Source organism: Lygodium microphyllum, chromosome 29, assembly GCF_053477565.2.
Source record: "Lygodium microphyllum isolate KBCC chromosome 29, Lygodium_microphyllum_v1.1.10, whole genome shotgun sequence".
NCBI lineage: Eukaryota > Viridiplantae > Streptophyta > Polypodiopsida > Schizaeales > Lygodiaceae > Lygodium > Lygodium microphyllum.
Window position 1 is genome coordinate 21,910,982 of NC_141163.1, and position 24,582 is coordinate 21,935,563.

The 24,582-nt window shown below is 40.2% G+C and overlaps 1 protein-coding gene across 1 annotated transcript in view; it reads right to left on the reverse strand.

Annotated features, from left to right (window-relative positions):
* The window catches only part of LOC148010447 (chaperone protein dnaJ 10-like), a 99,254-nt gene that overhangs the window by 34,780 nt on the left and 39,892 nt on the right, over window positions 1-24,582 (reverse strand). Inside the window, exons 4-5 of the mRNA XM_087672095.1 lie at window positions 24,267-24,414; window positions 3,467-3,593 (exon numbers count right to left, since the gene is read on the reverse strand). Coding sequence (XP_087528221.1) covers window positions 3,467-3,593; window positions 24,267-24,414 — 275 coding nt within the window. The remainder of the gene's footprint in view (window positions 1-3,466; window positions 3,594-24,266; window positions 24,415-24,582) is intronic.

Consider the following 24,582-nt stretch of genomic DNA (forward strand, 5'->3'; position numbering starts at 1 on the left):
AGTGGCTAAGTGCATTTCTTAGCACAACAGTAGAGAGAGACTAGATCTTGATGGAGGAGGTTGGAAGGGTTGAGAGGTTAAGGGAGGAGAGAGCTTGAGAGAGTAGAAAGGATGGAGAGCTTGAAAGGAGTAGGAGGGATGGAAAACTTGAAAGGATGAATGAGATGGGGAGGGTGGGGTGAGGTAGGGTATTTTTATAGAAAGGGAGAGTACTTTGGGTTTTAGGGTTGAGAGAGAGAGAGAGATTTTTCAAATACTAAAATTTGAATGGTGGCATTGTGTGTATATAAGAGAGAGAGAGATGGATGAAATTTGAATCATGAGAGAGGGAGAGGGAAGGAGAGAGGGTTTTTAAACTTGTTAGTTTAATCTTTAATCTTTTCTCCTGAGTCTTTGTGTGAGAGAAAGAAAAGATAAAGAGAAAGAAAAGAAAGAAAAGAAGAATAGAGAAGATTCAAGGAAAAAAAAGAAAGAAAAGAAAGAAAAGAAAGTGGTAAGAAAGAAAAGAAGAAAAGAAAGAGTTGAAAGAAACAGGTGAAAACGGTCAAAAAAAGTAACCATTTGTTGGCCGTAGGCGTACACGGTATAGGTAATGGTTGACCGTCAGACAAGGCACAATCAAGCGACTCGAGCAGGGAACAAACCGGATGGGACCAGATAAGGCGGACCGAATTGGATGGGTCGGACGAGTTGACCCATCCGTCGGACATGAACAACCCCGGTTATGACTTAGTTATCTTGGCTGGAAATTTTAGCAAGTGTCTAGCAATAGCATGGTTAAACACTAGCAGCTGATGTGGTTTAACTATGATGCCTTCAAGTTTTTCTGGTTAAATACTTTTGCTTTTGTCACATTGCAATGCAATTTGAGGACAACTGCAAGGATTTCAAGGGAGGATCCGTCCAAGGGGCATGCCTTTTTTATGCTTAGCTTTGATATTATTAAGTTGTGCAAATATGAGGTGGACATGTGAGTACTAGTTAGTTAAGTTATGGTGACAGCCTGAGAACCCTAAGTATGCAATAGTTGATATTGGCAAAACTTGTATCAAGATATGTTGGACAAGTACTTATGCGTGTCTAGTGTCAATTTGGGCCTAGGGCATTAAATAGACCTTTGAAATGTTGTGTGGTAACATTAGGAATAGCTATCAATCCATTAATGCTAGTCTAAGGCCAATTGAAGTTGGCAACAACTTAAGTCTCAATGGGGTTAGCACATTAAATGTGGATGAGCACCAACCAATTGATCGAGAGGTCAAACGGATGATTAATTAGATTTTAAAATTTCAATTCTGAAATTAATTAATTGATGCGGGAAATTGCTTTTGGAAGGCTACCACTTTGTAAACTTGCCCATGCAAACTGAGAGAGGACTGTTTGGGGCTGGCGAAGTGCCGAGGCAGCCATTTACACACTAAGAAAGGAAGAACGGAGCTGTTTGAAGCTGGCTGACTGTAGAGGCAGCCATTCACATGCCAAGACAGGAAGGAGGGAGCTGTTTTGCTCTGCATGTGACCTCTCCATGGGCTGATCAAGTGAAGCATCCTGAAGAGCTGTCTACAGCAGGCAACAGAAGTCCAGGGTCATTTTCCACAATAGAAATCAGCATTCAGCTTCCTCTCTCATTCTTTCATACTCCCTCCAAAATTCTCAGCACATTCCAGCCATTGGTGAGGAGCAGCAATGATATTTTCTGTTGAAACCCTAATTCACAGCAAAAATTAGGTTTCTCAAACACCTCCAGATCCATGCCCAATAATTGAAGACCCAAAGTTTAGAGTAGTTGTAAATTAGGAATTTACAGCTGATCTCAAGAGTGAGTCCATTCCCATTTTCTTGGGCCCACATGCAAAACTGCAAGCATTGATTTGTGCCCAAATTTGTAGCCAAAAGAAGGGGCAAATTGCTCCTTGTTGCTGCTGGTCATTTATGACAGCTCTGTGTATGAGGATTGAAGGAGATCAAAATTTCAATGTACTTCATCTTTGAGAAATACAGCAAGGGGCACCATCTGTTGGGGTAAATCGGGTATCAACTATCCAAGATTAATCAGTAAAATGAGTATTTTCAGATTTGTTAATTTATTGCTTGCTGAAAATTGTATTGAATCAGATCAATCACCACCCTATCTGAGAAGGAAGGCCGGTTTCAGTCAATATCAAAGAGAATTGAGGCAACACCCTAAATCGTGGCCATTCAATTATTTTCACACTAGACACCACCATCTAGAGGCCTCTAGGAGAAGATGATGTCATGGCTTGGCGACATGTGATAAGTGGCACCACCTATCCACAATCCATTAGACAAATGGCATTGCCGAATGGCTGTAGGTGAGGGTGGGTGAGGCCTCTACTGCAGAAGCAAATAGCAACTCGAAGATGTGGATCCAAGACTCATCATGAGTTTCCTCAAGTGTAACAAGATGGGTCTGATGACCAAAGTCCATGGTAGTTGTAGTGAACCTGGCCATTAAGCCTTCAAGGGGTGGAACAAGGCATTGACTAAGGGGGTTCCATATATGGCATTGATAGTACAGCTCCATGGATGGTTTTGTACAGCTTGTGTTTGAGATCAAGTCAATACCCCTGCTTGGAACTACAAAGTGGCAACATTGCCACATCTAGGTGGGTCAAGGTCATAGAAGGGGTACAATCCTAAAGTTGCCTAGCCTTAGACATACATTTGTTAGCAAGATGGCCAAGCATCTAGCAATCGATACAAGATATATTCTTTGTAGGAATGTATTGTCAGTGAGGTTTCTTTTCAGCATGTCTTTCTGCAATTAGAAGTTTTGCTACTCCATAACATTACCCTCAAAGAAATGGCAACAAAGGCCCCCTCTTAGGAGGATGGGCATGGGGCCTGATATGATGAGAGATATTGACAATGGCAATGGATGCTTAGAGACAAGTTCACAATGGATGTTGGGACAATTTGTTGATGCAGTCAGAATTGGGATGAAAAGGTAGCCATGCCCCCAGGTTCCTTTTTACAAACCTTTAAGATAGTTGTCCTATCAAAACTTCTTGTTTAATTTAGTTTCCTTTTTTGGAGTTACACGAGAGCTGAATAAATTGACTGACATTTGAAAATTAATTTCAACCTAAATTTTTTATAGCTAAACAATGTACACAACTAAAAACGGCTTGAAAAGCCACATGGTTACTAGCATTAAAAATTGAACTTGATGAAGCCCCACCTTGAGCATTGAAAGTACCATGTATCTTTACAAACAAACAATGACAGAAGTCAAGTGAATGACCTACAGCCATGGTACAGAACAACACCCATATATAACATGGAAGTCATCTGCCACAATAATAAGGTTCTAATACAAGTGGTATGGCCATTTTACAACCTTGTATGCTTAAATGCACACATACTCCTCTTACTTTGCTCAATACCCAAAAAACTTACTCTTTATTTATCCACCTCCAAATAACAAAGACAACGAGAAATGTACCTGCTTCTGAAAGACGATGAGCCTCTTCTTTAGCCCATTCTATAAATGCTTGTCTATTATTGACGAACAATTCTAACTTCTTCTCCAAAATATCCACAAGTTTCATTTCCCTCTCTTTTTGTACCTCCTAAAATTCACAAACAGTTTGAAATTAGAAAACACAGCAATCATAACTAGCTGCAAGCACATTAGGATTATGCTAATTTTCCTAATCAAAAGTACATAAGATAGACTTTTTACTATTTAACAACAAAAGAGGAGGCCATCTCAAAGGATTGCCTCATGCAATCATATTTGTAGATGAGCCACTTTCAACTCTGAAACAAAAAGAGAGAAACCCTTATGGCCACTATACTATCAAATACTCCTACAATAATAAATTTTTCATTCCTGCAGTGACAGAGCAACAGATCTACACAGAAACTACCATCACCATAAAGTTTATTCAAAGAATTAGGCTAGGCCTATATAATGAGGCCCTAAGCATTGTACTTTGACCATCATCTGTCAAATTAATCTATTCAGCCTGGTGTGTACCTGCTGGTTCATCTTTGCGAGCTTCATACCTAACAGTGGTATCAGAACAAGTCTTATCTGTCCGTGTACAGCAAAGGTCAAAGAGGCAGCTCGCTTGCACATTGAAGAAGAAGACAAGAAGAAGGAGAAGGTCTGCAGCCAACAACTGCTGCTGCAAAGAAGAAGAAGAAGAAGACACCTACCTGAAGAGTGTCCTGTACTAGTTGCCTGTCCCTGTCACCCTGAGTGACTACACCCATCAATTCTACCTGATGATCTGTCTGCAGTGTGTCACAATCACAGCACCCCATACTACTCATTGATCTGGCATCTGTCACATGCCACAGCTGCTGACCTGTTTCTTTGAAATAATTTGGAGAAATTTCAAGGAAAATCAACATGTGGATAAGACTTTGATGAATTTGGGTGATTTGAGGTGAGATAGGTGGCTAGCATAAAATGCCCCAAACTTCACCTCAAATCACCTAGATTCATCAAAGTCTTATCCACATGTTGATTTACCTTGAAATTTCTCCAAATTTTATCACAAAATTTCGGACTTTTTTAAAAATCCCTCCATGTTCTACCATTGAGATGTCAAGATATGGCATCACCATTGAAAAATTCTCGGGTGTCGGCTTCTGCATTTGGAAGGCGAAGATTCAGTTCATACTTATGCAAGAACGCGCATGGAGAGTTGTGTCCACTAATGACCCAAAGCACATTTGGGGCAACCCACAACTTCATCAAGAATGGCTTAAGAAGAATGAGAATGGACTCGCCATCATTAGGCTCGGTCTATTTGACAATATTCTTCATCATCTTGATCTCACAAAAACAGGTAAAAGAGGTATGGGATGGCCTTCAAGTCACATTTGGGAGAGAGATTAATAATTCTAAATCATTTTTGAATATGCAATTAATTTTTTAGTATTCCTTGCGATCCTTCGAAGACTCTTCAGTAGCATCTCAATCTTTTAAGTCTCCTTTACCGACAATTGACCACTCTAAATAGTCATCTAGATGACGACAATAAAAAATTGTACTTCTTAACAACTTAATGAAAGAAGCACAATTAAATGAAATTGTGACAGCTATCAAGGTGGATTGAGAGATGAAATATGAGGAAATGGTCGCCAATGGAAGACACAGCTAAGATGCTGACATAGGATTGGCAAACTTTTACACCAAGAAATAACTGCCAAGTGCCAACATTACAAGCATATTGGTCACACTATTGACCAATGCTACAAGAAAAAGATAAGCAACACGACAAAGATCACACCCACTATACCACTACTCATACCCTATCTAATAGTGAGCCTAACAAGCCACCTACTACTTCTGACAAGGTACTTAATGTATCTTTTTAGTCATTGTCTTTTAGCAATAATGAACCCTATCAATATGCATTTTAAATTAGATCATAAATACATAAATACTGAGTTTGGAATTAGACACGAACCATGCCAATGCATGCATTAAGACCTTTCCAACACATCTATTTACTCTGTGAGGTACTTTGCTCGGAATGTTATCCAAAAAAATAATAATAATAATAATAATGATTCTACTAGGAGTTCTGATTCCCAAGGGTACGCATCACTTGTGAGTTGATCCCCAAAGCTATACCCATGTATTCGGCCTCTGGTTAGGTGTCTAGTGCCTCTAAGCCATGTTGGCTTTTGATGAGCCTCTGAGCTATGCACACACACCTCTACACAATGTCTTACCTTGGGTCCTTGAGCTTCTTGGTAGACCATGTCATGACCATCCTAACAAGACTAGACATTGCTTCTTTGAGGTAAGACCTTCCAATTTTCATTTCTTTGTGTATCTCATATCACAGGTTTAGCAACCAATAACCCAAAGGGGGCTTTGTTAGTTGATACGTGCACCATTTAAATACGGAATCACTAATTGACCATAAATCTATCTTGCAAATTATGGGTGCTTGCTAGACTTATTTGCAACATTATTGCCAACATTTGTAAGTTAAAGAGGCATGCATCACCTACCACATAAGAGTCACTTTTCTCTAACACAAGCTGAAGAATGGATTACCAAAAGGACAAGATCTTGTAATTTACACTCCGAGACACTTGCACTTGCAACCTCTATGAAGCCCTTGACAAGATGATTGAGAGCATCAAGGAGATAGAGCCAAATATTAGAACATCAAAGATACTTTGTGTAAAAATAAATGTGATGATCATCACTCCCCTCTTCATGCAACTACTTTTGTTCTTGATCCTAAGTTTCAAGAAAATGAACAAAAGCGAGATGAAGAGGTCTAAAACGGTTGAAATCTTGTGCTTGAAAGACTGGTTCCATACATTTCTGAGGACATATTGATCAAGACACACCCATAGTTGCACTCGTATGTAGTACGAACTGGTTTGTACTATACAGTTCGTACCGTACGAATTCGTACCAAAAAACAAGCGCTTTTTTTTCTTCTTCTTCTTCTTTGTGGTTGTTGTTGGTGGTGGTGGTTTGGGTTGTTGACTGTTGTTGTTGTGGTGGTGGTGGTGATTTTGTAGCCTTGATTGATCAACCATGAAAGGGGGTGGAAGCTTGATTAGACTCCTCGTACATGTTTTGTTATGATTTATCCTAGAGCCAAAGGCCATACATAAGGTATTCAAGCAGTTCCAAACGTTTTTAATTGATGTCCCATCATTTTTCACAATATGTTAGTGTCATCAATAAATAAATTCAGCACCATTTGAGAATCATCAAGTAGCTTAATCCTATTGATTTTACCTTTGTTCACAGCTCATTTTGCACCACCCAACCCAAAGCATTAGTACACATTGCTAATAAAACTAGGCCAGAGGATAGCTTGGCCTAATGTACCTTCTGAGAGTACACGAATTAGTGAAAGTACCATCGGTAGCTACTTTAGCCTTAGCAATGCCAAACAAAACCATAACAAAATTTATAAATCTTTTATCAAAACCTTTGGTGGTTTGTTTGGTAGCTGTTGGTCTCACAGGTCATTCTGGCCTAGACGTTAATAAAGCATCTCATGTCATTTCATCTCTCTCTCTCTCTCTCTTTTTTTTTCGTAAATCTCTCTCTCTCTCTCTCTCTCTCTCTCTCTCAACCTTCTCTCTCTCAAGCATACATGCCTCTTATTTGTATGATCATTCATGTATGATGTATCTACTCCTATGTATGTACTTGTAAGTTGTAGCGCATCTTGCGCATACGGCATATGCCATAGAGGTTTTGGCATGTTACCCTCAAGTATTCATCTTATATACTCCAATAGCATTGCTATTTAGACTTTAAACATCTGTTCTATCATCTATGGTTCAAAAATAAAGTTTTTTTTTTTTGTACTAATATCGTACCGTACCTTATAAAATCTTAAGGTACCATTTAGTACAGTATTTTATCGTACTGTACCGTACTATACTTTTCGTACCTGACAACTATAGACACAACTACACCAATATAGAAGCAAGCAAGAAAAGTTTGGATCAACTGATGCTCAAAGAGAGAGAATCATTGTAGGTGGTGGCTATGGTGGAAAGATTATGGAGCAAAAACACTAGAGCTACATCGACTAGCAACCAAGATGTTCAGTTAAGCTAGCTCCTTATCTTTGGAGCAATTATCAACATTTTCAGCCATATTGCTTCAAAAAAGAGAAATAAATTGAAGACACGTAAGGGACTTTGATTCTCACTAAGAGAATTTGTAATTTTTGCCCATGAAGTCATTTAGGATACTAAATCCATAGCAAATGCATGATCCTTCTACTTTAGCCTCTATCTTAGTTTTCTTTTTTAATTTTTAATGCCATGATTGTAAAACTTTCAAGTGTCTCTAATATACATTGAATGATTGAGGTATCTTTATGTTTTAAATTTTGATATTTTAGACTCAAATATTCTACATATATCAAATGTGCACCCCACATGCGTTGAGCTAAAAATGCATTAGCCTGACTTAAACAACCCCAAAACCCACTTGATTAATGAAAGAACCCTACCATTTTAAAAAGAAACGTGATCCTAAAGAGTTGCTATGTCCCGCATGCAAAACCCTAATTTGGGTGCCCCAAACTTTCTATAAATACACATGCAGCTCACCACTCTCCCTCGATCTCGTTTTTGCAGGTTTCAAGCCCTCTAGCTTCACTACCCACACTTTGTTCGAGAAGGATATCTCATCGAAAGCTGTCCATTGCTGTCTACATCAATCTAGCACCTCTTTAAAGCCTCCATTGTGCAATCTATGTCAATTTCTATTGCATTTTCTGATCAGCCACATCGTCTATAATTGGCGAACTGATGAACTATTGTGTTGGTGATCTACCATCGTTGTACGAATTGTCTCATCATCATACTTATGTTTTTGTTGCTGTCAACCTACCATATCATCATGCCTACGTTTTTGGTGCCATCAGCCTGCCGTATCATCAACTTGCTGCAATTTTTCTCTCTCCTAAGGTACCTGCATTTTAAGTCTTTCTCTCTCCTCACTACCTGTTTGCATCAGATCCAGCCTCTCTGGCTACGTTTGTTGCAATTTGACACATGGAGGTTGCCTTGCTGCCTTTCAAGATCCGTTCGGAGTATGCCATACTCTCGAACTCATAACCTCTGCCTTGATCCCAGAGATACGAGAGTTCGAGATTCAATATTCACTACATAGTATGTTTGCTACGTGAGCATTGTATATTCAATAGTCATTCGCTTCATTATTCATTGTATTCACTGTCTCTGAGTTACCCTAACTCTAATTATTCTACGTATCAATTTGTGCTTTGTTATACGATTGGTTTTGTGTTTTTGCATTTAGAGCATTTTTTCACATGGTATCAGAGCCAAGTTCTCTTTGAGATACCTAGTACTTTAATCGGAAATTTCATAGGGTCAAATGACTTCAAACACTCCCACATTGCTTTAATATCCACAATCAAGCATGTCCAAAAACAATCACACGTGGACCTCCCAGCTTGCCTCTAATAGATCTGGTATGGCCGGAAAGACTTCAAACTACCATGGAGTCCACCGGCCATACGAGATTTTGGTTGCGGAGTATAATCTTATCGTTATGCATAGGGCTTAGCAACAGATTGAAGATGAGACTGAATTTTTCCCTTTAGATTCAATGCATAGAACTTATAAACATGGAGAAAAGACGCAATCTCCACCACGGAGTGGCCATCCATAAGTGGAAATTGGCATGGACTATACACCACTTCCATATTTCACCTTTACTCCAATGTCAAGTATGAACACATCTATTCATGCTAATTCCTCTTTTTCTCAAGTGTCAAGAGATCCTCTTGATGAAAGGACTATCCATAAAAAATTTTGGTTTATGAGCAATGAAGAAGATAGATATTTCCTTTTAAACTCAAAAGAAGGTATCCAATTGAAAGCAACAGCTGTAAGCATCCCTTCACCTCCTTTTCCTTCAAATGATTTGTTTCTCATGGTCAAACTGAAGTAGGTATATCCACATCCTCATCACAATCATCTTTAAAATTTCATGCATTTAATGGACAAAAGAAACCAAATTTATTTCCCATTTCCACCATCACAAATCCTTTTGGGCTCCCACTCATCCCGCCCTCACATTCCAACTTTGCACCTTCCTTTCAGCCTCCATTAAGTGCATCACATGTTCCACCACACACCACCTTGGGGGGTTCAAAACACTTAGGCGCATCCTTTAGGACACCTCCTTCCCCCTATCCGAGAACTTTCCCATGATGGAGGCTCAACCTCCCCCCCACACACTATCTAGGTATCCCTTTGGGAGTGCGTCCCAAACATATCTAAGTGTCCCCCAATTAATACCACAATTTGCTTCCATGGCCTTACCTAGTGGCCCGACTAGTCATTCTTCCATTGCCCAGTCAACATTTAGATAGGATTTATGTGTCTCGGTGCCTCCAACTCCCCCATTAGCACCTTATGGAAACATTCATGTTCCAATGCCTCCGCATCAATCGGCACCTATTGGCCACTCACAACTTATTTTTGCCTACCCTCTCCTCCACTAAATCCACCTTATCCACCTCCATATTCTCCACCACCTAAATCCCCTGACGATCAAGTTACATTGTTCCTTAATAAGCTGCCATGGAAATATTTACATTTGTGCGGTAAGTGATCTCACAACCTCGAATGCCCATGTCCTATGAATTTAAGTGTCAACTACTATACTACGCTCGGAGGTTCAATCATCCTCCTCAAAGGGGCCTTTGTTACAGCAACAAGGGAAGGGCAAGCAAACTCAATCTTACAATCAACATCCAGCATCTCAAGGAACTTTTCCATCAAAACTCAAACCCGTGTGGCAAAATGTACCAAAGAAAAATCTGTATTGTCAACATTGTCAAAAGGTTGGTCACTTTGATAACAAGTGTTGTTCAAAGGCTAAGGGCAATCCACCTAAGACTCATGTCTCGAGTCCATCTGGTGTGGACACTCTCGCCCCCCTCCCCCCTCCACAACCAAGACACGAGGGTAGTCCCACTGCTCACATGGAAACTAGTTCTTTTGCTCCCATTTTATCTAAGGAGTTGTTAGAAATGCCTGCCCATCCTACTATTGTGGACTTCAATTATCCTCGAGCATGTCTTGCGTTTCTTGAGGAATGAATTGATGAGTCCCCTTTCTGCTCTGAGTCGCCCTCTCCTTTGAGTTCATAGCCAAAAGCACTTGAGCCTACTTTCTCTAGAGACCATTCGGCCCAACAAATTGTGGAGCCTTCCTCCACTTCAAATCTCCATGATATTGACAATGATTCTTTTCCACTTCCCACCTACATATCACTTGATCCTTATAGGGCACACTCTTTTCATTTGCACATTTCTCATTTTACTTTCTTACATTCTTAGCATGTCTATCTTTTGGTAGTGGGAGTCCCATTCATATTTGTCCATAGCACTCACTCACACTTAGCATTGAAGTCGATGTCTGCATGTTTTATGATCTTATACAGTTGTTTTTGCTTCCTTTTGTAGGTTGACATTTCCTTCTACAAAATCTACCATCTAGCAAAGCCTTGGATCATTCAACACTCCTTCCCATGGTTGTATCTTTTCACGGCGCTTCTTTCCCAAGATTTGTCATTGCCTCTTCGGAGGCCACCTTGGAGGCTATTCATTTCACAGGTTTTCAGCTAGACACGTATCTCACTCTTCTTCTTTGGGTGCTACTCTTTTTTCCCCATAGACATTGACATTTTGGGACAGAGAGGGTTCTTACTTCTCCTTCCACCATTCAATGGCAAGGAGGGTGGTCTATAGTTTTCCCTTCGACTTTGAGAAGGGGCAGCATTTTCTCTTGATAGTAACAATGATTACACTTATAGATTTTGTTTCACACGTTGTATATATACTTTTTTTAGCATCATATCTTCATCCACACTGTCAAGATGACATGATTGTAAAAGGGCGCTTGGGCAAGTGAACAATTCCCTTGTGAGGGCACTATCCAAGTGGCATTGTTGCATAGCATTTTGCAAGCATGACATATTGCATTCCCCTTTGCATAACTCCAATGCATTGACATTCTATTCATGTTAACATGCATATGTGCGCATTTATCCCTTTTTGATCACCTTTGGAGTAATCAACTTTGGATCCACAATACTCCTAACATTGCACATGGCACTCTCCAAAGGCAATACCCTATGCTTGCATGTTGGCTTTGCTTGTCTTGCTTGCTCTCCAAACGTCGTACCTCTCTTCACATATTCTCCATATGATTGGTATACACAAACATTCTCACATAATCCCTAGACACTTATCCTAGTAGTGTGTTGGGATTATTTTGCTTGTTTTAAGAAGGTAGTTGGGTACCCATCCTTATTTCTCATACTTCAGGACACAATAACTCAATGAGACAAACACCGATTTGAAACCCTTGCTTAATGCTAAATCTTGTGGCAAACTAAGACAAAACACTCCAAAAAAAAAAAGAGGTCCATTAATGATTCCATTAACCTTTGCAAGACTTGGTGGCCCCTTGGGCAGCTAACAAGCATCCTTGGACCTATACCCTAACCTGTTTACAGTGATCACCTGGGCTCTCTTGGTAGGATAACCATCACCTTTGTAGTCTTGGTAGGTCACTAGGTAGCCTACGTGCACCCTTTGCTCGATGCCCTAGCTACTTTGGGATGGGATATCTTGGGATAAAAGAAAACATACAAAAAGGGTTATTTCTCATGGCTAAATTTTGAGCTTAAGAGGAAGTGTTGAGCTCAAAATGCATTAGCTTGACTTAAATAGCCCAAAAATAAGCTTAATTAATGTAGAAACCTTATTATTTTAAAAAGAAACGCAATCCTAAAGAATTACTATGTCCCACATGCAAAACCCTAATTTGGGTGCCCAAACTTTTTATAAATAGGCATGCAACCCACCACTCTTCCTTGATCTCATTGTTACACGTTTTAGGCCCTCTAGCTTCGCTGCCCACACCCCGTTCGCAGAGCCCATTGCCATCTACATTAGTCTGGCGCCTATTTTCAACCTCCATTGCGCAATCTACGTTGTTTTCTGTTGCGTTTGCTGATCAGTCACATCATCTATACCTAGTGAATTGTTGAACTATTGCGTTTGTGATCTACGGCTGCTATACAAACTCGCTCATCATCATACCTACGTTTTTGCTATTGTTCAACACATGGAGGCTACCTTGCTATGTTTCGAGGTTCGTTCAAAGGACGATACACTCTCCAGTTTATAACCTCTACCTTGATCCCAAAGATACGAGAGTTCAAGGTTCAATATTCACTGCACAGTGTGTTTGTTGTATGAGCATTGTATATTTAGTACTCATTCGCTTCATTGTTCATTGCATTCATTGTCCTGAGTTATCCTAACCCTAACTGTGTTCTATGTTTATCAATTTATGATTTTTATACAATTGGTTTTGTGTTTTCTACGTTTAGAGCACTTCTTCACAACATGTACATAACTTAATTAATGTCTAAGCCGAATGCTAAGCAAAGCATTGAAAATACACATCCTCGCAACACTTTGCAAGCTTGGATTGAGCTCTTTAAGATAGGAGAGATCCTTCTTGCAATGATACCCATCCATGGAGAGAGAGAGTATAACTCTCTCACTAAAGATGGATGGAAGACTTAGACGAGAATTTGGATCGGTTAGAGTTCATAGGCTCATTATGACATATTGCAACAATGTGAAAGTATAAATCATCGCAATGCTTAAGGGGAAGAAAGGCCTACAACCTAGTGGAGGTTTCAAGGCAAGTAAAGTTAGAGGTAAAGTTTCCATATGCTTCTTGGTGAAGCTTCAACATTGTTTCATCAACATATGCCAATTGAATGCAAGAGGATGACTTGGCAACTCGATTGTTGCAGCTTTACCAAGATGCCTTTCAATTAGAGTTGACTTCATTTCAGGCTCAGTCAAGTTTAGCAAAGCAGGTATCTGGAGTATTGCCTGATACTTAAAGGGGAGGTAGCTCTTCAGCTCCACCAATTGTGGACAGCACTCATATGTAGTGGATCTTAGATATATTCAGCATGCATCCAAGGTACTGTGCTGACAGTATGTTTGCCATTACGTCACTACTCAATCTACTAGTCACTGTGAGATATATGTAGATGAGTATGAGTTTCACCCGGGCACCGAAACTATACTTTTGCATCAATTCATGATCAGTTGGGCATAAGCTTTTGACTCAGTTTTGAGATCAATTTGTGATCAGTTTCAGTTCGCTTTTTGATCCACCAATTGTGGGCAGCACTCGTTGTTGAGCTAAAACACGCTTTTCAACTGATTAGCATCCTTAAACAGCCCCAAAACAGACTTAATTAATGAAAAACCCTAAAAAGGGAAGCGGTCCAAGAGAGTTTTAGAGGTCCCCCAAAAACCCTAATTCTTTGGGGCACCCTTCAATATCTATAAATAGACTGGGACAGGCTGCTCCCCATTCAGCCTATCCCTTCCGTGTAGATTTCTCACTCTTTTGTGCAAATCTCAACCATCAGTCTCTCACCACGTTGGTGGTCAAACCTTCACCAGTACTGCCATCACCTCGTTCTACTACGGCGCTTTACTACGGTGTTTTACTACGGCATTTTACTGTCGTGTTCTATTACACCATTCTACTGTGGGTTTTTGCTGTGGCGTTTTACTACCGCGTTTTATTGTGGTGTTCTACTACAGTATTCTACTGCTACGTTTTGCTACTTCGCCCACATCATCAAGTATCATCCTCTACAGTCGCCTCAATCTCCTCACACTCTGGCGATCAACGTTTGGTGTTTCTCTCACTCCGTCACTCCGACTATTGGTCGCAGCACTTGGAATTTGTTTCCAATGGACATCACTCTCTGACACACTGCTCTACCCTTGAGTATCTGTACACTCTTACATTCATTTGCAGTATTCATTCACTTCAAAGTTGCGTTCTTCTCTCCCTTCTTCTGTTTGTGTTTGAGTTTTGAGTTTTGCGTTTAGGATTTGAGTTTTGTTTTCTGTGTCTATGTCTGTCTCTTTTTGTTTCTATCGTGGCCGTACACTCTGTGTTTCCTCAGTGCAAACCCTAGCAATTTTCTTCACATGGTATCAGAGCTGGTGCTCTTGTAAAGAGTATCCTCCAGATATTGTGGAGAGCTAGTCTTTGTGCGAGGCACACAATACGACTTGTAACCGAATCACAATGTCCCAAACACCTTTTTCTCCAATTCCTATGATGTCCTATCAAGCTTCTCCATCACCGGAGGCCCTAAGATAGCATTATGGACTCAGTGAGGAGGACAACACTCCACTTTCACCTTCACCTTCTTTTTCTACTCCTTTTCTAGATTTCAATAACATGACAGAGGAGGACTTTAAGGAGTATTATCGCAACAAGTATGGTGATGTTTACACCCCTCCTACCAGTTTTACTACCACATTCGGACCGGTTGGTGAGGTTAGCCACCTCTCCGATCATGGAGAATATACGGCATTTGAAGTGTCTGGCGATCTATCTTCATCATCTCAGCCAGGTCCAATGTCAAGTCTGTATAATCCTTTTGAGTTGCATGAATCAAAATCCTCACCTATTTCTTCTTTTGAGGTACAGGATCCGGATGGCTTTGCGTATATGAACTTCAATCGAGGGGGCTCTCAAAGCAGACGGAATTCAAGTACATCCACAACTTTTGTTTCATTTGAGCATGTAACACACACTTCTCAATTCTCTCCCATCCCACCCTCTTCTATCTCACACCTTGATCACCTCTCATCATCTTTCCAAAACCTTGGATTACACTCCACATTTTCATCACACACACTAGGGGTTGGATCTTCCATCTCCACTCCTAGCACCTTCTCCTTCTCTACCCCATTTTTTACCTCTTCGCACCATGATCCTTCGTTAGGGGGAATGCAACCCTTTAACACAATGCCTCTCACCTTTCCGCAAATGAGCACACCCATAGCACCTGCGACAACTATGATGGGCATCCCCCTCACTATCCCCAGCTTCACATCTCACATGACCACTTAAGACACAGGGGTTTCCATCCTCCGCTTCTAGTGCATCTTTACACTCTCCTTGGGTTACACCTATGCAGCACCTTGCACACTATCCGCATGCTTAGTGGGCACTCTTGGCACTCTTGGGTCCATTCCCAAGTGCACTCTACTCCCTCCATCTTACCCTCATTATACTCTTTCATACTACTCATCTCTGAGCATTGGTCTAGAGCTTATGCCCGACCTCAACTAGCTCACCCTAACTACATCCGTAATGGAGAGCCTGCAATGCCACAGCCAATGTTTGTGAGATGGAAGGATCGAGGTGCAGCCAGGATTCAGTAAACAGTGTGAGAGTGAGAGATGTAGTTGAAGCACGATACCCAAGAGAATAGACTGAATGAGTGTAACCAGAAAGTACAAAGTACAACCCTTAAACCTTAGGGTTATAGGGGGTGTTCACACCCGACACAAACTAAGTGCCCAAATGTGTGTAACATAAGCACATAAGTACATACGACAATAAGACTATAAGTCTGGGGGAAAAAACCTCTCCTACCGAGAGTAAAAAGTGCCCCAGTGTCCTACTGATCACCAACACTCCCATATGAGCGTAGGCGTAAGTGAGGCGTGAGTCAAATACCCAACAAACCCCCCTGGAGTGAAGAGTGATCAAGAGTACAAGGATCATCCGCCACCAAAGGATATCAAATTTAAAGCATTGCGAAATGCTTCAAATTTGTCACGAGAAATAGCTTTGGTGAAGATGTCTGCCACATTACTGGTGGTAGGACAATAGACAAGGCTGATATCACCTGCATGTAGCCTCTCTCTGACAAAGTGATAATGAATCTCAATGTGTTTCGTGCGAGCATGAAACACTGGGTTCCGTGCCATTGCAATGGCACTCTGACTGTCAGTGAACAAAGGAGTAGGCTCAGTAACAGATACATCCAAATCAGCTAGCAAGTGTCTAAGCCATACGCATTCAACTGTGGTAGTGAAAGCTGCCTTGTATTCAGCTTCACATGACGATGTGGCAACAGTGGATTGTTTCTTGCTAAGCCAAGAAATGCAAGAAGAGCCAAGAAAGAAACAATTGCCACTAGTGGAGTGACGTGTATCATAATCACCAGCCCAATCAGAATCACTGTAAGCATGTAACTCCAGTGGTCCCCCCTTGGCATAAAGCAACCCAAGAGAACGAGTACCCTGCAAGTAGCGAAAAACACGCTTGACACCTTCTTCTCCACCTTGTCAGGCGTTCCCTTGGCAGAGCCCTGCTACTTGACATACGCGTTGGTAGACACCTTCTTAGACTAGCATGTCTCTAGGTCCTTTAGGATACCCTAGGTTATTCTAGCATCCATTTTTCACACTCTTAGAGTCGGGCCCATAGGATTCATTGTCCTTAGCTTTTCCATTCTTAAGTCTTCTGCTGCATTTACTCACACGCATATACATTCACTGCATTATCTTTTTAGTTAGTTTTTTTCTCTATTATGTTTTGCTTTGAAGCATCTCACTATTGACCTCTATGTTTGCAGATTCTTATCTCTTTTGCAAGGCTTTTGCAAGGTTTTGTTTTTCAATGTAGGGCTAACTTACAAATTGCTTTGATCCTACCTGGGCTAGAGACATGGGGATGCACACCATTATCAGTCTTCATCAAATCTGGGGCTTTTTATCAAATTGACCAAATTCCACTCCAATTTTGCCACCAAATTTAGGGCGTTTTCAAAATTTAGCATTCTTCATCAACATTGAGCCTCAATTCATCATTGAGTGCAACATTTGGCATCCTTTGAGTAATACTTTCACAAAAATTGTCAAATTTCTCTTCAATTTACAGATAAAATTTGGGGCTTTTCAACTTTCGAGCTCAATTTCACCCTAGTTTCTTCAAAATTTTGAGGCTCTTGCCCAATTCCACCACCAAAATTCAGGGATTTTGCCTCTTCATTTTCTTGGCCCTTGGCATGCACCAAAATTATACCATTTGGCTGCTTGCCCTATTGCTTCCTAATATTCAAGACAAAATTTATTATTTTGATGCATTTATTGGGTGAATTTTCAGTATATTCTACTACTATCTGCATTATTGGAGCACTTTCAGCCATTAGTCTCTGATTTCAGCATATTGCTGATTGCGGCCTTGATCCCGTAATATTTTGTTTTTGAAAATCATTATTTTCTGCATAGTTTTCTCTCTCCTCTGTAGGAAAACAATTTAAAAATATTATTATATTTCATATTGTTTGACTTCATTGAGATGGGCAACATCTCTTCTATCAAGAACTTATTATCATTCGGGCATTTATTCTCTCTCTTCACTTGGAAATTATTATTTTATTGCTAAACATCACTCATAGCTAGTAATAATAATGATTTATTGGGCATGCTTGGTACTAACGACAAGCTTGACAATGCCAATTACCCAATGTGGGCATACATGATGTGACAGGGTTCTTATCACAAAGAATCTATAACATATTTCAAATGGCACTAAGCAAAGGCCAGCAGCCTCTCTAACGCAAACACCTCAAGCCTCCACATCGCAAGGTGGGTCTCATGATGTCGAATCTTCTTCTTCTTTGACAATGCCTCCCACTCAAGACCAAATTCGATGGGATGGCAATGACACCCAAGTGCATGCCCTTATTGTTTTATCCGTGAAGAGGGATATCATTCCACACATTAGATCATCCAAGACAACCAAGGATGCATGGCGAAAGCTTGCATTATTTTATCAACTGCCCAATGAAGCATGTGTTGCTTATCTATGTAAGCAACCGGAAAACATTCGCATGCAAGGAGGTAATATGGACGTCAAAGATCTTATTGAGCAATTATTAAATATTGATGAAGAAGTTCCAAGTAATCAGCTTGTTTCCATCACTCTTAATGGTCGACCGGAGTCATATCAAGGTTTTGCTACCACCTTGTGGTTGGTAACTATGGATAACCAAGTTACCTATAGTTTCGATCAGCTTGTCTCTCTTTTGTTGCAAAAAGAACAAAACTTATTAACAAAGGAATCCTTTCATAATACACATTCATGACATCAGCAACTTGGCCACATTAACAATCGAGCATTGATGAAACTTCACTCAAAGGAAATGGTTAAAGATCTTCCAAAAATTCACTTGCCATCAAATCATATTTGTGAAGGTTGTTTACTTGGTAAGATGCATCGATTCTCCTTTCCTAAGAATTCTCATGTTTGTTCACCAGCTATTTTGCACCTCCTTCATAGTGATGTTTGTGGTCCTATATAGCCAAAATCCATAGGTGGATTTCTATGTTTTGTCACATTCATTGATGGCAAATGCAGATTTGCTTGGGTATATGGACTCAATTCTAAGTTTGAAATATTATCCTACTTCAAGACTTTAATAAACATGGTGGAAAACCAAAGTAGCTTGTACATTAGGACCCTTCGCACCAACAAGGGGGGTGAATATCTTTCCAAATAGTTTTCAAAGTATCTTGCACCTCAGGGTATTCATCATCAATGCATCGTCCCTTACTCCCCACAACAAAATGGAGTAGCGGAATGGAAGAATAGGTCACTTATGGAGATAGCAAGATACATGCTGAAGAGTAAAAATTTACCTAATTCTTTTTTGTTCAATGCTATTCTATGTGTTGCTTATGTTTGGAACAAATGTCCTACAAGAGCTTTATGCACCATTACTCCTTATGGGGCATGGACTGACTCCAAGCCTTCTCTCTCTCATAAGAGGATTTTCACATCATTGGCATATGCTCATGTGCCTTCTCAGAAAACACATAAACTAGATGAGGTTGTTTGCTGCATATTTATTGGATACAGTGCTGAAAGTAAAGGATACCGTCTTTATCAACCCTCTACAAGCAAGGTTATTGTCAGCCGAGATGCTCTCTTCAATAAAAATGCTTCTCACCCCTTGCTGGACTGCCAGAAACAGCCTATTATTGATGCTTCACATATCTTTGGCAACCTACTACTACTTTTCCATAATAGTTCCATGGCTGATCCTTCTTCTCAGCTTTCATTTCCACCACCTACAAACACATTACAGCAGCCCATTCGGCCTAATTTGCAGCCACAACAGCATCATGATACTTGTCCCAAGAGTAGTTCTCTACTCTTGATCAATCGGAGAATACAAGGGCTGAAATTCAGCAACATAAAAGGGTCCCTCACCGTCTGCTAGACACTCTTTGGCACAGCAAGTAGTCTCTTCCTTTGGCTGCCAACACACGAGCCTCTACTCGTAAGGATCAAGGTAATCTTCTTACATGTGCATTGGTGGCTACAGCATGCAATGAAGAACCTCTATGTTATAAAGATGCTTTTTTAGATAATTGATGGGTGGAAGCAATGAAGGCAAAGATTGATTCCATCCATCAAAATGACAATTGGGAGCTATGTGACTTTTCTCATGGCAAGCCTGCAATAGGTACCAAATGTATTTATAAAATTAAGCGAAAGTCAAATGGTTCTATTGGTATGACAAATACAAAGCCTACCTTGTTGCCAAGGGCTATGCCCAACAGCAAAGAATTAACTCTGAGGCGACTTTTACTCCTACCTCTCACATCACTACCATTGGGAGTATTGTTGCCCTTGCTGCCCACTTTCATTGGGAGGTGCATCAATTGGACATCAAGAGGCATTTCTCCATGGATATCTCATTAAAGAGATATATGCTTTTCAACCTCCATGATTTGTAGTTAAAAGGCTCTAAGCACAAAGTCTGTCACCTCAAGAAGGCTTTGTATGGTCTAAAGCAAGATCCACAAGATTACTACGCCTGCATACATTCTCATCTATTGCATCTTGGATTTTAGAATATCCCCACCGAGGCTACTCTTTACATTTGACATTGGGGATCTGATTTTATTATTCTTGTGTTTTATGTCGATGACATGCTTGTCGCTTGGACCAATGCTGGTCAAATTGCAGCATGTAAGGCTGATTTACAGTAAGTTTTTGCCATGATAGATCTTGGTCTACTTCACTATTATTTGGGCATCCAATTTGCCACCATTGAGGGGGACATCATTATGACACAGTCCAAATATATTGGACAACTTCTTTAGCACTTCTAGTTTGAGGATTGCAAGCCTGTGTCTACTCCTATGGAACCTAGTTTCAAATTCACTTCTGATGAAGGTAGGGAATCCTTTGACACTACTATATATCCAACAGGCTGTTGGATGCTTGATTTATCTATGTCACACGAGGCCCGATCTTCAGTTTGTTGTCTCCCAATTAAGTAGATTTATGCACAACCCTTCACTACTTCATTGGCAAACAGAGAAGCATGTCTTTTGGTATCTTAAAGAAACCCAAGATCTTGGCCTTCCTACAAGGCTAATTCTTCACTCTCTTTGCATGCATATTTGACAGCAATTGGGCTGATGTTCAAAGTCTCATGTCTCTCATAGTGGCAATTGTTGCTTCTTGGATATGTCTCTTGTTTCTTGGTTTAGTAAGAAACAAACTACAATTGCTACTTCCAATTGTGAACCTAATTACAGACCAACGTTCACATCCATAATGAAGTGTGTTTCGCTCCGCAAGTTATTTACAGATCTTCATGTACATCGGACAACTCTGATACTTATCTATATTGACAACCAGAGTGCTTGGCCATTGTGTAAAACCCAGTGCTTCATGCCCACACAAAACATATACAAGTTCATTACCACTATGTTTGTGAGCGGATCATGGATTATGTTTGTGAGTAAATCATGGATGTTAGCTGGAGAATAGAGTTGTCTTACGTACCCACTGAAGACAACTTGGCAAATCTTTTCGCAAAGGCTCTCCCTTGACCAAAGTTCCAAGCTTCTCCGCAAGCCTTGAACTTTATTTCATTTGTTCCATAATCTATCATACTCTGTACTATCATAGGTTGCTATATCCACTTAGATGAACTTGTGCAACCATGACCTTATATTTTCTAGGATTTTGTCATTTTCCTTGATCAATCCATCCATTTCATAGAGAGTGTTCTATAGACATCTCATGGGCTACGCGTTGATGCCCTTTGATCCATAATCTGAGCTTCCTAGGTATTTAAACTGTCATTAAATTTAGTCATTGCTCTTAGTATCCTTAGTACTAAGTGACACTAGGGTCAAAGTTTATTTAGGATTTTCTATAACGGTTGAGCCAGTAGGGTTTTATTTTTTATTATAAGTAGACACTGTGCCTCGTCAGCACATACATGTGGCATTATTCAGTGTGATGATGGTTAAGCCATTAGGGTTCAAATTTTTATTGTAAATAGACGACGTGCCTCATTAGCACATACATGTGGCATTATTTAGTGTGATCATCTTGAGTGTTGTACTCTCTCTCGCTCATTAATATATTTATTTTCATTTGTGATCGAGTACCAATGTGCATTGATTAATTCTTACACTTTCATTTATTTTGCATTAAATTAATTGCACAATTGCTCCACACCAAGGCCAACAATAAGGTGCGGATCACATCATACTGATCCTCATTTGCACCAACTCTTCTAGACATTCAATCATCCTGTATATAGCCTCATAGACCTTGCCAATACATGGCTTCATCACTTCTACAAAGCGCAATAAGTGTATAACAGGCTAAACCATGGCATCGATCCTCTTTGCCTCATCCCATTATCCCATGTCCTCAGTTGTATCTATACATGATATCCTTGTAGGAATAGAAGCCAAAGGAGAGCTCCTAAATTTATCACTGATGAATACATGTCTCAATGCATCATTGCACTCCCTCAAACAACCCAGCATCAAGAAGTTATAAGCAAAGCAAGTGTCTGAGTACTTAAGGAGCATCTTTTAAGCCTTCTTTGAAAATTCATGGCAAACATATTGATGGTTGAGCACAAAGGTCACTATCTCAGCTCCTTTAGTAATGGTCAACTCAAGCCATGAAAGCTTACCAATATCCTTGAGAAGACTTTAAACAGTGAGCCATGCAAAAATAAATTGTAATGTGGGGATAGTAGCTCTCAACTATGGCACCAGCTGCTCTATTTGTTGGCTCACCATCTGCCATGAATGCCACAACATTTTGTGGCCCAACCATCTCAATGCTGTCTATCCACTCATAGGCAAGTACATCAGCACTCTTCCCTATGCCTCAAGCATCATGAGATGAAACAAAGTACATCTCACCACAAGAATATGCTACTAGCCCATTAATGGATCTCCTACAGCTATCACTCCATCCATCTACCATCAATGTCACACCATGGTGTGCCCAAAGCATTTTCGTATCCTTTGCAACGAACTCAACTTTGCATCTCTCCCTCTCCAAGAGAATAATACGCAAGTGCTCTAAGGATAGTGGCATGTAAGTAGGGCCATATTCAGCAACCTTTTTCAGTATTCCCTTGAGGATTTCCAACCTAATTGATTATTAAACACAATACACATCATGATTTCAAATTTCACATGTATTAGATACCAACTTCAAAAATCAAAATCAAGATTTATCATTAAAATGTATTCCATTGATAGATAAACAACAAACATTTATTATTTGAAGTGAATAGATATGCCGTGGGGGAGATGGTCGTAGGGTTTGAACTCACGCACCCTTCAACGCGACCCACACATCTTACCACTACGCGATCACCCCATTGGATAACATTTATTATTTTACAAATTTTACCTCGTAGTATGAAAGGCAATGTGATCCACATAGAAAAGGCAAGCAACAACAACATCAATCTCCACCTTTATCTACAGATCCCAAAAAGCGTCAAGGGTACTCTATCATCATATGCAAGATACATTAGAAGTAGATGCCCCAACCTCCAACACATTCTAGACATGGGAGGATGAGGGTGTAGCTGTAGCCAATATTGGAGAGGGTGCAACTGATGCTACTCGTGCAATGCATGTGGCAAGATCAACAACCACACGTTGCCTCAATCAAGCCAAGGCATCCTAATCTGCTACACACGTCTCGCGCTATCGCCTCTTCTCAAGCATCATTCATGTGCAAATAGAATGGTTGAATGACAAGAATATGTTCTATTTGTCAAGAAAATGGTGAATTCAGCAACAAATAGGAAGGCCTGAATGACAATCCAAACTTCCAATATACTAGTAGAATGACAAGGTGGAAATAGATGCTGCCTGGCTAGCCACTCCTAAAGGGTAGCATCCTGGTTTTAAAAAACAAGACTTAAAGACCCCAAGAAAACCATGCTTCTATAGTACAACTGTGAAGAATGTGACAACCATTTGAGAAGCAATCATGCTGATGAAAATCAAAAACTAATGTTGACACATGATACCACTTTTATACTGCCCTTCCCCCGCAAAAAATAGGCATACAGCTTCCATGATATGACGCCCTCAACAGGCCAAGAGATAATAAATGAAGCCATTCCAAGGAAATGGTTGAGCAATATACACTAGAGTCTAAGAGTCCAAGCCAACTTTGCAAGTTTGTGCTCTTCATTAACAGCAAGGAATTCTAACCGATAGGATGGATTGAGCACTGCATCTATATTGTTGATGCAGTTGCATTCCTTTGTAGAATTTCAGAAGAAGTCTATCCTCTAAAGAAAAGCCTTCAGCAGTTCTGGAAATGTGGTGTTTACAAGAGATTGATGGAGTAGATATGCAAGATATTGCAAGAGCTTAAAACCTACGAGCTCGCTAACTCTTCACATAGAGTCCTCCAGTAATACAGATGCAAAAGGACATGGACAAGTATTTGAAGCACTAAAACTTCTTTTTTTAAAAGTTCTATTGGTGGAACAGCCTTCTCCACCTGAAACTCAACAACACTTGTGTATATACCTTCATCTTCTCTTGAGCTCTGACTGGATCATCTGTTCCTAAATCTAGAGATGCCATAGTTGCCATTGCCAGCTGGCCAATGTACTCCTCAAAGAGTTCACTGCCAAACAGCATTCCAAACACAGCTGTAGGGTCCAACATGCTTTCCCTGTCAAGAAGAGGCATGTCATGAGCACTTAGACAAACTAGCCGTTTTGCACTTACGAAAGATAATGAGTTCAAAACAGTGATCAGAAGTCTGAGTAACAAATAAGATCATCACAAATAAAGCACATCAAGATGCTTCTTTCTCTATACTCCCAAGCCATACAGCCAT